The sequence below is a fragment of the Struthio camelus genome, chromosome 4 (genome assembly GCF_040807025.1).
Source record: "Struthio camelus isolate bStrCam1 chromosome 4, bStrCam1.hap1, whole genome shotgun sequence".
Classification (NCBI taxonomy): Eukaryota; Metazoa; Chordata; class Aves; order Struthioniformes; family Struthionidae; genus Struthio; species Struthio camelus.
Genome location: NC_090945.1, coordinates 33,169,630 through 33,184,853, shown reverse-complemented (window position 1 = coordinate 33,184,853; position 15,224 = coordinate 33,169,630). Strand labels below are relative to the sequence as shown.

At 42.2% G+C, this 15,224-nt stretch overlaps 1 protein-coding gene across 2 annotated transcripts in view; it reads left to right on the top strand.

Moving 5' to 3' along the window:
• The window catches only part of RNF150 (ring finger protein 150), a 131,711-nt gene extending 117,391 nt beyond the window's left edge, over window positions 1-14,320 (top strand). For both annotated transcript variants that reach the window (XM_068942122.1, XM_068942121.1), the window contains exon 7: window positions 6,473-14,320. In XM_068942122.1, the coding sequence (XP_068798223.1) occupies window positions 6,473-6,591 (119 nt within the window). In that variant the 3' untranslated portion in view covers window positions 6,592-14,320. The remainder of the gene's footprint in view (window positions 1-6,472) is intronic.
• The last annotated feature ends 904 nt before the right edge of the window (window positions 14,321-15,224 follow it).

The following is a 15,224-nucleotide window of genomic DNA, read 5'->3' as shown; positions in this document are numbered from 1 at the left end:
CTCCAGAAGTCATCTGTCTGCCTTATCCCCTGGTTGAAGCCCTATTGCCATTAGTATGTTCACAGAGCTCTGTCTTGTTTTTTTGGAAAAGATTCTACCCTTTCCTTTCAAAAGCACTTACCTTGCTCAAGTACTTTTTCCTCCTACTGCTAAAAGAGGTCAGTCTCTGATGCTAGAAAAGAACAATAAAATATTTGCCGGAACTTTGTTCTCAATTGCAGCCAGGCAGACTTCATTTTGTTAGCCTCTATGTACAAAAGGACCATGTTAATAACAGGTTTTTTGTAACCCTTTCTCAAACATATTTCCAGTGCTTCTTTTGCATTGCAGATTTTATAGGCATTTTCTCTGTACATTTTATTTCATTGGTTTGTTAGTGCAGTTATGGCCTCTTCTAAAGTGTTATGATTATCAAGATGATACAGAATAATTTGAGGACTTTATTTATACAAGGAGCCAATATGAAATACTGGAGAATTAATTTGAAAATAATTTTAATCATCTGCAGCATTTTTATAGAAGAAGGTCTTAGAGATACAAGAAATTTGATAGATACTGTTGTGGAAGGAGTTGCTATTTGATGTACTAACTTTACAGAACCACTCCGTTTTTCTTAGACATAAGCAGCAAAGTGATGCTGTGGCACGGTTGCACTGGGAGGGCGCAATAAACTCTGCATCAGTAAAGTATGTTCTTGGGTAGAGTTTTCTCCTGGGAATTGGGCACAGGCTCTTAGCTGTAATTTCTGCACGTCAGTATTGCCTGTGCACCATTTCTGTGTGTGACCTACCTCTGAGCCAGCGCAGCCTAGCAGAAATATGATGAGTTGCTCCAAGAAAGTGACTTTGTTTCTGTGTCACTGACTTCTTTTTCAATGGAAAGAGGCTGCTGTCAGAGCCCCAGAACATACCTCTGCTTCACTGGAGGTAATCAGATTGTATTTTCAGCACACAGTTTGCCTGAGCATACAAATGAAAATAGAGGGCTCTAGACAATCTCCTCCCTCCCTGTCATAAATCAAATGCAATGAAGAGTGTCTTAGCTGTTGTTATACTCGAAACAAAATTTGCTTGCCTTGACAGGTCGCTGTGGCTTTATATGGACCAGAATCTGATTTGGTAAAGGCCCCATATCAGTGCTTGTAATGACCCTGGGTACATTTTCTCAAGTCCTCAGAGCTCTAGGAGATGGCCAGATTTCTGGTTCCTTCTAGTGCAAAATGCTTCTAGACACATCTAGCTGGGGACAATGCTCTTAAAATAGAATTGAGTCCCAAGGTGGAATCAGGTTCATGCGAGCACATATTTCAAGTATTTGTCTAGATCTGAGGGTATACTTGTCAGTCAAGATTTCACATTTTGGTTTAGTTCTGTCATCAGAAGTAAAGAGTTCTAAACTTGGATAAATTTCACAGTGGGGAAAATGTGAAATGAACAGTGAAATGAAGCCCAATTTTTGTTGTGTATGAAGTATCAAAATCAGGTTTTAGACAGAGTCGCATTTATCTGCTGTACAGCATCTGCCAGCTGAGGATCTGACCTGGATGGTATAATAACTAATAATTTTTTAAATATTTCATTAGATGAAGAAATCAATACTTGTACGTTTCTCCTCAAAGTCGGGCATCTAACCGTCAAGAATTGGAGACTGAATTATCAGAGGACAAAACATGAGCTGTTTCTTATGCTACATGCTCAGCCTTGTATAGCTAGTCAAATAGATTACACTGAAGTCAGTAGCACTGTAACAGCTTTTTCTTACTGCTTGATTCACATGACTATCATAAGATGACGAAAATCATTAGCACTTGCACAGCTCTGTGCAACAGTTAACGGTGTGCCGTGCAGAGCTCGATTCCTTATAATGCTGAATTAGCTCGCAGACCACTGATAAGAAAGAGGGAATGGAGGCTGACTCCCAACTGCCTTGTTTACTGCTCTGGCCCATGTTGTTAATCCACAAGAGCAGGAGATTGCTGGCTTTTGTTACACTTTCAGTAGATGAATTACACACTTGGTGACAGCTTTCATTTGACATGTAATAATCAATACTTCTCTGCTTACAGATAGGTGTAATAGCAGAGAGCTATCTGAAGGTCCAGAAAGAAGTCTGCCATTGTAGGCAAACCTTATTTCCATTCAATGCTGAAAAGCTTTTGCTGTATGCAGATTTACAGTATTCTTATTTTTCTGTTCATCTGCTGGGTGCAGATTCACTGTGGCTCCATTAGCTCAATCAGCAGCTTCTGCAGCTTTTCCAGTGCCTGGGGCTTGGGCAGCCGGGGCTGCCTCAGCCCTCGGGGCAAGCAGGAGCAGCATGAGGGGAGTAATGCTGTGCTGCGGGTGTCCAGGGCGTCGCAGTAACGTGTGCAGCATGGCCCCCTTGAAAGGGATATGCCAGTGACCGGGAACTAGGCCCCAGGGAGTGCAAAACCCACTGCAGTTATATGAGCTTGATCCTTGTCCTGGATTGGGTCACTGCAACTGTAGCCAGATTTGTGTCCATGTCCATGTGTTTACCTACACATGGGAGATGAATGTTTTTGTAAATGCACTTTTCCCTTGCCGCAGGATGCTTAGGTCCCCCCCAGACTCTTGCCAACAGTATCAAATTCTTAGAAACCCGTGTGTCTTAACTTTTTTATTTTGGAACATTTATTAGTGTATGACAGCTATACACATATTCAAAGTAGTAGGACTATCAGTAGTGCTAGATAACCAGTACTAGTGTGCAGTCTTACTGTTTTTAAAGCACCAGAACGATTAACTGTTTTCATTCTTGTTTAATTGCAATTATACTCAAATAAGAATATTGCTTAATGAACATTGCAACAGGTAAGGACTGTATCACTGTTACGTAGGGCAGTTCCATGTCTGGTGATATTCACCATGCATTAGTGCAGTTAAGTTTAAGGTAACATTAGCTAGAGAAAGGCTTTGGTTTTTTGCGCCTTTCTCAAGCGCATGTGTGTCAGAGAATAAAAGTGGGGAGAAAAGGTCTGTCTGGAAGTAGGCAGCATATATAGTGGATAGTGTTTCTCTTGCTGACGTGAGAGGACTGTGGCAATGAGGTCTACAGTTGCCTGCTGTAGGCACTAGCACTCAGCCTGAAAAGCAGCTTAGGAAGTGCATTTTGCTTCGTTAAAAAGCATGCCTGGGGCATGATACACTGCAACTTGCAGCGGATATATTATAATGCATGTTATCAGACAGAATTGTCAGTCTCAAACATCCAAAATCAAAAGTCCTTTATTCCATAAGAAAGCTGTTCAAAAAATTAAGGGATTTTAAGAAAAATTATCTTTATTTTCTTTTTGCTTCTTAAGCTTTTTTTTTTCTGTGAAAGCTGAGATCTTCACTGAAAGTTGAGATCTCCACCTGACTTCAGGGCTTTAAGAAAAACACCAAATCTCACAAAACTTGAAAAAAACGCCCTAAAAGTTCTTAATAGTGAATCAGGTATGTTCTGTAGAAGTCCTGTGATTTTTATAAGCCTTGTAATCAAAAATAGGATCAAAAAACCAGGGATGCAACATGTGGGCTAAGCTCCTGGCACTTGCACTTTAGCTGTAAGCTCCTGGCGCTTGCGCTTTAGCTGAGGTTTGCTTACTTTTTACAAATTTCATTAACTGTGCTGGCTCAGGTTATTGTACACCTGGCAAAAAAAAAAGAAAAGAAAAATAAAAAAAGAAAAGAAAAGAAAAAAGTGTAGAAAGTCTGTGTCTTGTGGGGGAGCCAGAGTGAGACAGTTAGTAGACCTTAAAGCCAGATCTGCACCTAGAGTTATCAAAAATAGATCCATGTCTGGTGTAACTTCTGCAGCCTCCTGGGGTCTTCATCCTGTGTATGTTGCAGACAGTTGTAGGACTTGTGTTTACAAGAGCATGCTGAGGGATGCATTAATTTCCTGTGTTGTCTGTGTCTTACAGAGGAACACCAGTGATGACTCTGCTGAAGCTGTGGTGGTAGCCGAGTTTTTCTCCCCAGTCTGCTGAAATAGCAGGCTGACATTTTAGGATTTTAAACTGCTGCACGGTTAGCAAGCACAGAAAATGCAGTATTCATGTTGCTAGGCACTTTTGCAGTGCTAGAGAAGCAATGCCAGGATGGGCATTTTTAGGATCCTTTGTCCATTGTTCTTACTGACCTGCACTTCAGTCCCAAAAAAGACAAACTGTAAAACCTGCAGTTGGGAAAGACTAAGATCCAAGAATTCCTGTAATTATATACAGCTTTTAAATGTAAAACTGAAGTTTGCTAAGTTGGAAAGATTTCAGGTGCCTCTGTACGTAAAAGGCTTAGAAAGCTGGTCGGTGAGCTGCAGATCTACTTCTGTTCTATCTGTCCCTTTTGAACTCAGTTGAGATCTTTTTCTGCTGTGCAGCTCTGAAAGAAACAATAATTCTTGAAGTAACATTTCAGCACCGTAACACTTCTCCTTTGACACTGTGACATTTGGTATTGGCAGCTCAGCCTGCCTGTGCAGCGTAATTCTGGCCAACTCACACAATTCAGCCAGTTGCTCTTTCCTGCACATCCGGTTCAGAGTGAAATCAACTTTCTCTCCAGAGTGCTCCAAGCAGCTATTTAACATGGCTAAGCCCTGGGAACTCCATAATGTTAATATACACTTGCTCTTAGGTCAACATTTAAATCACCATTGTCGTCGTTTTTAAAAATTGTAGTAGTTACAGGGGGCTGATTAATAATCCGGTAGACTGGAACTACGTCTTTCTGGCTCAGGGAGCTCATACCCTAAATCTGGTGTTTTGGGTCTCTGTGATGCATGTGTTCGCTTTAGCACTCTTGGATCTGACAATTCACCTAACAGTCCAATGTCACTGAAGCCCACTGTAGTCTGCATTGTATATCAGTCGGTTGGTAAGTACTTCCTTCACCTCCAGGAGAAACTTTTCTAGCCAGAAGCAATGCCTTGAAACTTTTGACTACCTGTGATATTGATAGGAAAATATTATACAGATATAAAGAGGCCGTGTGTATTAATTATTTATCTTGCAGTCAAAAAAGTACAAAAATAATCTAGGGTGAAAATCAGGTAAGGTTTTAAAGGAACATGTTTGCTCTTTCAGTATGAATAATACAGAGTCCACTGAAGTTTTCCCTCCAGCACATGACATCTAATCACAGTACAAGTAAATACATGCTTTTTGTGTAAAACCAATTGAAAAGCCATGTAGCTCTTGAGAGGAGACTAATTGTGCTCATTTAGCTTCAAGTGAATAATTAAACTGTGAGGAGTTATTATTTCCTGGTTTCTTATTTATTATTTCATAGGTATTCAACTTTTAGACATTTCAGCATCAATCAAGCTCTGCTTCTCGTGTCTGAAAAATAAAGGAAAAACTGCCACAGATTTAAATACATTGTATTGTCCTAACATAAATATCATCATTCTAATTAAACCACTTGACTATATGAGCCATCAAATTTTCTCTCAAGTCCTAAACTGTCCCTGGGACTCGGCCGCCTCTTTGATTTTTGTGCCTTTGAAAATCTCCCCAGAGAGACAGTGCACTCTGCTTCTCTGGATTGTTCTTGAAATAAAATTAGCTTTTAGGCCTTTACATAATCTGTTGGCTTTGCCCACTGCTAAATATGTAGTAAGGGCTGCAAGATCAAACCGAAAATAAGTTATTTCTCTTGCACTTGTAGTTTTATTGGGATTTGCAGTTGGGTGAACATTAATAATCTGACTCTTAATGTATTCGCAGTCACTTTGGATTAAGGCAGATTCCTTGGTCCTGGATCAGGAACCTACAAGGTCTCTGAAAATCGAAGCAAAGGGTGAATAGAAAACAGGTCTGAAGTGGACCTGAGAAGGCAAATAGTCTAGTCCTGAAGCAGAACTAATGATACCCATGTTATTCCTTCCAGAAATTTGCCTAACCTGCCCTTAAGGGCCTCCAGTAATAGAGATATTCTCACCCAATGAGGTTTGGGGCACATTTTTTCCTGCTATAAATGTTTTTCTGATGGCCTGCTGTCCCACATGCCCAAGACTTTGTCCTTAACCTTCCTCCTCCCTTTTGGGAGAGACAGTAGTGTACCAGGTTTCTTCCCTCCAGGCTGTGGGACAGATGAGGGAAGGGAAAGCAGAGTGGCTGTATGGAGAGGATGCAGAAGGGGACTGTGCGGGAAGTGCTTGGGGTGGGAGGAGAGTTGTGGAGATGAAGGGCCTGGAATGAGAGCCGTGGGAGGATGAGGAGATGAAAGTGCTGCTCATCCCAGCTCCTTTTCTTGTTTCTCACTACTGATGAGGTAAACTTTGTGATGTTTTTGAAATGGTTTAGACAGATATTGAACAAGAGCAAAGCTCAGAATCTAAACACAACCTCAGCGGTGGAGAAACCTGGATCTGCCTTTAGGTCCCGTCTGCACAATTAAAAAACGGTAATACACTGACAGAAAGACATGAACATAATGCCCTTTTCCTGTATTTTCTACCCTCACAGATGAACAGGAGCCAGCAGTCAGCAGTGATTCAGATATTTCATTGATTATGGCAATGGAGGTTGGACTGTCTGACGTGGAGCTTTCCACTGATCAAGACTGCGAAGAGGTGAAGTCTTGAAAAACAAACAGAAATCGACACTAAACTACAGGGGAGGGTCACAGGGAGGGACCGAGTCAGCTTTGTAGGATTTGGACCAGTCATGCACACACCTCCAGAGCACTGTCACTCCAGCACACTCCATTCTGAGACGGTCACGAAAAGCAATAGCAACAGTTGTGTCTGCCTGGTTGCAGTTTCATCATCTACACGTTCGTTTGGTTCACATGGAAGATGAAAGCTTCCCGTTTACCCATGTGCTTGAGAGCATTCATGCAATTCTTCAGTGGCTCATAAATACGCAACTGAAATGACAGCTTGAGTGTTTTCTACACTTGTTCAATCGGGTTTTTGTTGGTTTTTTTTAAGACCTATGTATGTTTGTTTGTTTGTTTATAGTTTGTTATGGACGGACACTATATTTTTGTTGACTGACCCCAACTTTTTCAAGAGTTCAATCCAGAAATTTCAGTTCCCGTCCACTGGTCACTTCATGATCTGACTCCAGGATTTATTATTGCCTTGACATTTCTGCATGACGTATACGTGGCTTCAGAAGGATAGTGCTTCAGCACCCTGTGTTAATATGAATCCTGCTTTTGTTAAATGGGGCCTTGGAAATCATGTATTTTGAGAGTTTGTATTTTTAGGAGAGCTCTGAATTAACAGAGATTGCTGAATTTTTATTTAAAACTGCATTATGTTGGCTTTTAAGTAGAGCTCTATTCAAAACAAGTTTGGTACCATATGAGGGAGAGAAAGAGAAGCGTTAACTTGTCCTAGGAATCCTTTGCTGTTTTTTAGGCTATTAGCAGTTGTCAATACGTTAATGGCCTTCCTTCAAGTCACAACTCAGTAGCTGGAAAAGAAGATCTCGTATAACACTGTGTATTTTCTTAATTTTACAGACCAAAATCTGACCAGTAGGCCAAAGGAGTGTCTGAGAGGGTTCCAGAGGGTGCTTGTTAACAGCTGCACATTATGAGGATGGCAGAAATATTCTGAGAAAGGGTCTAGAGATGCTAATAGCAGTGTCAAAAATTGCTAAAGAAGCAAGAGGCAGCTGGATGAAATGTTTACTTCTTGTTTTATTTTTTTGCTTGATATGTTTCATTTCTAATTTTTTAACTGCAGTTTTGCCTGTGCGTTATCAAACACAAGAATCCAGGTGTTTCCTTGCCTTCAGCGTCCCTGTTAATGTTATCACAAGCATAGCAGAATACGTGCAATTTATATAGAACTATGTACAGCAAAAAATTTTGGGGAGGAAATTTGGAAACAAACAGAAGTAACATAAACCAAAACATCTAAATAACAATGACCTGTAATTATTATTTAGTCCATCCTGAATGACGTTTTTGAGAGAAAAGCTTATTTTGTCATGTTTTTAGTATACAATTTCATTTTTCAGTCAAAACATTTAGCTGTGAAGAAGGACTTTTAGCTTACTGTTACACAAGAGTAAACGGTTTCTGTTGGCAAGTCAGATGGTTGAAATCACGTTACAGCCTCCTGAGTAGGTCAGGAGATTGAACAATTCAGCTTGCATCAAAATTTCACAGAGAGGTCAAATATTTTCACTTAATTGTGTCACAGCAGCATCTCAAAATGCCAATATGAGGGTTTGTGCTCCATTTAATTTCCTTGTGTTTACGCATTAGCTGTGGAAACTAACTCCCAGACAAAACTGGGCCTGTTCAATCTTATTCAGGAACAAATGTGTTTACTACTATCTCTAAAATTGTTAGTAGCTTCTTTTTAATTATAGGAAGAAGGAAAAATTAGTCTCCATGCTTTTTGGTCCAGTTAGAGCTCAGTTAATTTTATAGCTCAGTTTTTTAATGTTCCCAGTCCATAAACTGCAGGGTAAGTTTGAGGCAAAGGAACACAAGCTAATACTACTTCAAAACCATGATTCAGAAACGTGCCACTACATTTTTATAAACTTTTCAAAAGGACATCTCTTTTTAATTAATGATGAGATGTAGACCGTTAGAGATCTATTTGGTTTAAAAAGGAAGTTAGAGATAGTCCCAGACTGTGTGCCTGCCCTTGATCACTCTTGCCAATAATTGTGGGTTTATAATCATATTTTTCATATTTTTTAGTGTCCTCTCTATTCCCTGTTGCTACGTGAAACGCCCATAGCGTCAGGGGAACTGATGGTGAAATTCACCCCTACGCAGAGAGTTTGCACAAGGTACCACGTGAGCTCCACTTAAGCCCTGGAAATAATGCTGAAATGGGATTTAAGTGGTGCATACGCCTAATACTGGCCTTTCACACAGGAATGAAATTCACCTCAGATGATAACGCAGGGCAAAGCGAGAAACTGATTATATGCAGCCAGGTCTCCCTGTGGAAAGTAACCCCCTGGTACTACAGAGAACTTACTTCTTCTCTAACACCTTCCAGTTTTGCTGAGGCCTGGGCGTTACATGTCGCAGGAGCATCAGTAACGGGATGTCTGAGCTATCAGCAGTCCTTTAGCATCGGTCCATGGCAGATCAGCGATCAAACAAAACTCTGGCCTTAGGAAGTACTGTTTCCGTTCCAGAGGAGCTGTTGAAAAATCTCCATTTTATTTTACAAACTTAATGAAATTAATCCCAGTGGGCAGATTGACCGATTATCTGTTGCCATAATGGAGTCACTGCAGCACAGCACAGCAAGCAAAGTCCACACTTGTGTGAGAGGCTGTAAAAATGCAAGCTGAGGCAGGAGGTGAAACTTGCAGCTGGTTCTGAATTGGGTCATTTGCCCAGTAATAGCATTACAGGGAGCTGTGCTCAAATGTGCATCACAGCAGATATGTAACTGAGACCCTGCCCTTGTTGGTAGGAGCTAGGGAAGCATTTGCAGAGGAGGATCATGCTGCGCGTGCTCCCGAGGCATCTGCTGCCGGCTAGCGACAGAAGAAGAGTGCTCAGCTATGGGGGCTAATTTTACATATTACCATACTGTGGTCTTGTCAAGAGTTGTCCTAGCAAACCTGGCTCAGGCTTCTTTCAGCTCTTATTTTCCAAATTCTACCTGTGGAACAGACATTTTTCCATTTCTTTCCTCAGTTATTCTATAGGTCTGAGCATTGTTAAACGGTAACCAGTGCAAGGCCAGGTAACGTATCACGGAAGCCCAAACTTAAGAAAGCACTTAGGTAAATGTTTAAATCCGCCCTTGTTCAGAAAAGCACTTATATCTAATTTTGGACTTGTACTGAAATCACGTTGTTTTCAAGAGGTCTTATATGAGTGTATTTAAGCCCTTGCGTCAAATGGAAATGCCTTCCTGAAGCAGGACCTGGTTGACAATGTATTTTTGTATATAAAACCTGTGAAATGCCTTGGGAATTTGAAGTGCTTCATAAATATTAAGACCCCAGAGGTATGTTTGTAACACACATGAAAGCCTTAGTTCTGCAGATCTGTGCACCCCTGCGTGATGTTGCCTGTGCAAGCCTCTCCACTGCAGCTCCTCATGGGGGTAAAATTAAACCTCCTCATCTGCAGGTCTGGGCAAGGTTAGTCCCTTCTTGAGCGCTCTGTGGTTCCTCGCTACAGCTGCCTGCTGAGCCTGGGGTCTGGCATTAAATCTCCTCCGTGGATATGAGGGCTTCAGATACCCGAGGTACAGCACCAACTATTCAGAGCAGGAAGCAGCCTGCTGGCCGCAGCCAGGCAAAGCCAAAATCCTCTGGTGCCCTCATGTGAATAATCCTGCAGGCTCGCGCTGTGACTGCCAGTGCTCTGCGCGGGTCACTTCTCGGTGACTGGTGTCACCTCGTGGCCCTGCCCCAGGCTGGAGGCAGCGCGGCTCTTTAAGAAAAGCATTCTTGTCGCTAAGCTGATCTTATTTCTCTCCAAGATGGTCCTGTTCCTTTCATCTGAAGATCTTTTCTCTTATTTTCCATTAGCAAGTATGCGCAAACTAGCATGTGGGAGAAATACTTGGCTTCGTGAAGCTGGTCTGCTCTCTGGCTGAGTTACAGGATGAAACTTGGACAAACAGAGCCTGTGCTCTGATTTCCTTTGGTTTTCATGGGTTTCATTAAGCTGGCTTCTGAAAGGTCTGTTCTGTTCAATAGGACATACAAAACAGTTACAGGGGCATAATTTTGCACTCACAGATAACTTACTGGGTGCATGTGGATATGCAGGCACACCGCGTGCAAGGTGCTGGCTGTGCATCCGGGCCTCATCGCTCACCCGTTCTGACGGGGACACAGATCTGGCACATGCTGGGGTTTTTTTACAGCTTATTTTAAAGCATCACAGATTTGATCTGGACAATCATAACACTACAACTTGTCCTTTAAGCTTTCTATAGAATCGAATTTCCATATATGTGTATGTAAGTGTATTGATATGCGTATGGAAACTATTATAGTGAAAACAGAAGCAACCATCATTTTTAGGCTGTTTTTGTATGTGAGAGATTGTGGCATTAAAGAAAAAGGCTCTATAGAAGCGATTAAAAAAAAAGAAGATTGAAATCACACGTGAAAAGAGGTCCCTAGAATCTCACTGCTTTAGTTTAATGACCTCTGGATCAGGTCCGCAGGAGGTAGTTGCAAGATCAGTCCTTTGTCTCTTATTGCAGGACTAGTTTGTGGTACATAATTGTTTTGTTAACAAAATGAACCCAAGTACCAGAGATGGATCCAGCCCCAAATTTAATCTTTCATGAAGAATATGCATTTTGTGATCTTGTTCAAACCCGTGAATCTACCTTCTTTTCCTTGTCCTTGTTGTGACAATTGGTCTGTACTGAAATGACAATGTAGGTTATGCATAACAAAGGAAAATGCATTGCAGCTTGTGCAGCTGGGTCTCTCCCAGATTTTGTTTATAGGTGGCTTGTTCTTTCCTGGTCACTGTCCACACAAAAGCTCATGACTAAGCTTATAGTTTGAAATAAGCTAAGAACAAGACGTTACAGTTTATGCAAACCAAGAAAACCAACAGTCATTTTCTAAATTTCATTAGCGGTAATGGAGATTTTTTTTTTTTACCACTTTTTGGTTTTGTAGGTGCCAAAATCACCAATCTGCTAGGAATACGGGCCAGGACAAGCTGACTGTCTAAACAGAAGAGGGAAGGCTTGATTTGCTGTTGTGACGCATCCCTTTTGGAGGACTAAAATGGGAAAAATCCAGCCTGTTCCTTCCCGGCCCCTCTCCCAAAGGCTCACTCGAGTGGCAGCCTTTGGTGCAGGGAAAGGAACTCAGATACAAGTCAGGCTGTGCCGCCCTCGCCTGCATCTGGCGCTGCCGGTGTCTCTTGAAACAAGGTGGACCGCTCCGGCGCAGCAGGGGAGGGAAGGAGGCGGTCTCTCCCCATAGCCGTATGCCGGTTTTGCGTAGCCCCAGCGAGAGGAATACGCTGACAGTGCAGGCAGGGCTGGATTTTCAGGCAGCAGGTTCTTCACGTCATCCCGGTAGTGCAAAAGGGCCGCGACATAAACTAACATTAGGCCCATGGACGTCTCTGGCCTGCAATACAGGTCAGCTTAAAGGCTTAGTAAAAGATAGGCTCAGGTCTCAGGCAGGTTGAGGGGGAACCTGACAGCTCCGTAACCAGTGCTAATTGGGACCGCTGCCTAATAGCTCAAGATGGATCGCTCCTTCATTAAGCAACACTGAGCATCACCTCACTTCTTTTATAGATGCAAAATGTTCGAGCGTGTATTGGGCAACTGGTCTGACAGAAATGAATTGCCTTGGTTAACGCAGCGATGAAAAACAATATAATGAAATATTTTAGAGGAGAGGGCAAGATGAGGGTGGCACTGCTGTTTTAGTGCACTTTTTAAGTAGGGACAATTGATGCAACACAAGTACTTCTTTTATTTTAACAAGCTGTTACCTGAACTAATTGATACTCTTGCCGCGGAAAGAAGAACGCCAGATGGACTTTTTAGGCTGGGATTTGTTTGTGTACCAGATGGCAGCTGCAGGCTGGGCCTGGAGAGCGAGGGAGACGAGTGCCCTCTGCTGCACAGCTTGCAATCTGCCAGGAAAACGATACATCACTTTCTCTTTTTTGGCACTTATTAAAGAAAGGAAAAAAAAAAAGAAAAGAAAAGTTCTGAGCATGAGCTATATTTCAAAGAGAGAAATAAAAAAGAAGGATGACTATGTTGTGCATTGTGAGTGAAAAGCCAACGATGAATATTCCATCTGAAGTTAATCTTGTCTCTCCAAACTACTTGAATTGTGAATTGGTGGAAGTTGTTTCTTACTGGAGTGAATGCCAAAAAAAGAAAAAAGAAAATAAAAAAGGAAAAAATAGTGTTTTCCCTTTTTTGGTTTATTTCCTCATTCTTTAGTCCTGTGTAGTGTTAAAAAAAATATAAAGATATAAACACCTTTGCTCTGAATGTATGCAGTTATTACAGATGTCAAGTACCTAAATGTTTTGTATGTGTACATACTAGCATCCTTACTTCTTGTTTCATGTTAGGAACCTGAAAAGACTGTACCATTTTATAATCAGAAATGTAAAGGGGGGGGACAGTGGGTGGGAGGGTCCGTTATTTTTATAGCAAGATGTTCCTTGTATTTAGTAAACATTTTAAATAATTTTTGTACTTGTCAAAATATGCATTCCATCCATTTTCAGAAGAGAATTATTTTTATTTGAAGAAGTTTGTAAGCAAACCAAAAAAATTGTGGCATCTGGTTTGCGTGCAGTCTGTGAGTAGAGCGGAAGTACTCTGGTTTCCAGTGATGGCTCCAAAGTTTTTCCCAGCAACGTCTTTTCTCACACGCTGCAGAGCCGTACCAGCAAATGCCAATTTTAAAAAGGGAAGGGAAAAAACCAAGCAAAACAACTACCATATGCATTTTATTTTGTATATCAGTCAGGGCTGATATACAGGGCTGATATATATATATATATATATATATATATATATATATATATATGATATATATATATATATATGATATACATATCTGAGCCCTGATATGCCTCGAAAGCTAGAAGGGGGGAAGAGGGTTGTCGCTTGTTTTGCTGCAGATCCGCCAGGATCAGAGCGGGTTTTTTTTTTTTGGTGGAAGTTCTTTTGCTGGCGCTGAAACCGTGTTTTGTTATTTTGACTGTGGAAACTGCCCTTCATCGCCACGTTTTAAAAAAAAAAAGTTCCTTTGTTCAGCCGACTGCACTTTGATTTGTGAAACACCTAGCTAAATCAATCACACAGCGGCATGTGCATCAACGGTCCTGGTTTTTTAGGTAGCTTGTTTTTTTCCTGCTACCTGTGAATTTTCTGCCAAAACAGTACAGTAGCAGTTTGTGAAGCGAGCCTTTTTTCTAGCATTATTTTCTGTACAGTATTGCAAATATACTTCAACTCTTTGCTGATACTTTATAATGTATACATCTTCCCCTCCGATGCACTTTATCTCTCTTGAAAAAGGTGGGAGTCAGAGACCTACCATGTTAAAGGGATTCGCCTGCAATCATGAGGCACACACTTTTTTTTTTTTCCTTCTTGCTTTGTTAAATACTGTAAATGCTGAAGAGCATGGACAGTGACTCCACTGGGGAAAGTACTGAACTGTTAAGGCTAATATTTGGAAGCATTATTCAGTAGTACAACACGGCTATTTTTGTTAAATAGAGGATTATAATGTAAATATGTGAGACTGTGTTATTATGTACTAGTAAAATATTGCAGCTATCAAAGTTCAGATTGTGAATTCCAAGGAATTTTATGGCAAGTTTTGTAATAAAATGAATCTGATTACTGTGTCATAGCCGTTTTCTGACAGACTGTAAAACTGGCATTTCCTGGTGTGTGAAAGTTGCTGCTTGTGTCTTCATTGCACCCGTCTGCGGCTGAGGTGGGTGTTTGCGGAAAGCCGGAGCGCGAGCTGCAGCCAGGAGGGACCCGAGCCGCCCCGCGGGGCTTGGCCTCCCGCTCTCCTCCCGCTTCTTTCCAGCAGCAACCAACCTGCACTGCAGGGAAGTTTGATTTCTTTTTTGCTAGTGACAGCGGAAAACTTGCTCTTGGAGAGCTGGGAAGTTAATCCAGACTGCAAATCTGCTGCGGTGTTTAAAACCACGCTCGCTGTTGGTGAGCTGCGCCCGGGGAGCGAGGCTTCCTGGAGGGAGTGCTGCAGTCGCACCCAAAGACACCAGGCAGGGTGGTAAAACAGCTTTAAAATATGGCAGCTTTGCCATGCCGCAGGGAAAATCCCGCCACCTTTCCGCGGGCTGTCCTGGCGGCCCTTCCCCTTCCTGCGCAGCCCTGAGGACGGAGGATGCGCGGTGCCCCGAGGGCTACAGAGGCCGTGGGAAAGCCGCTGGGGAGCACGATGCCATCGGAGGTTTCCCTCTTACAGGAGCCTTGAGGCACAATAAAAAAAAATCTGGTCTGAGAGGAATTGAAAAGACGTTACAAAAAATTCCAGTAAGAGGTGAAAGAAGGCAGACGGGAAGCCCTGACAGACGGCTCGAGCCGCTGCCCGCACGGGGAGGGCCCAGCTTCCCCCAGCCTGGCCCACGATTTCAGCTTCCCAGCCGGGGCCATCCAGAAAAAGTGCTTCTCAAACGAGTTAAATCGGCTGAGTCCGGGCTCGTTTCCCACCGGGCCAAGGCAAGCAGCAGCCGTGGGCTAGCTCAGACCTGTGCCCTCGGAGCAGAGCGCCC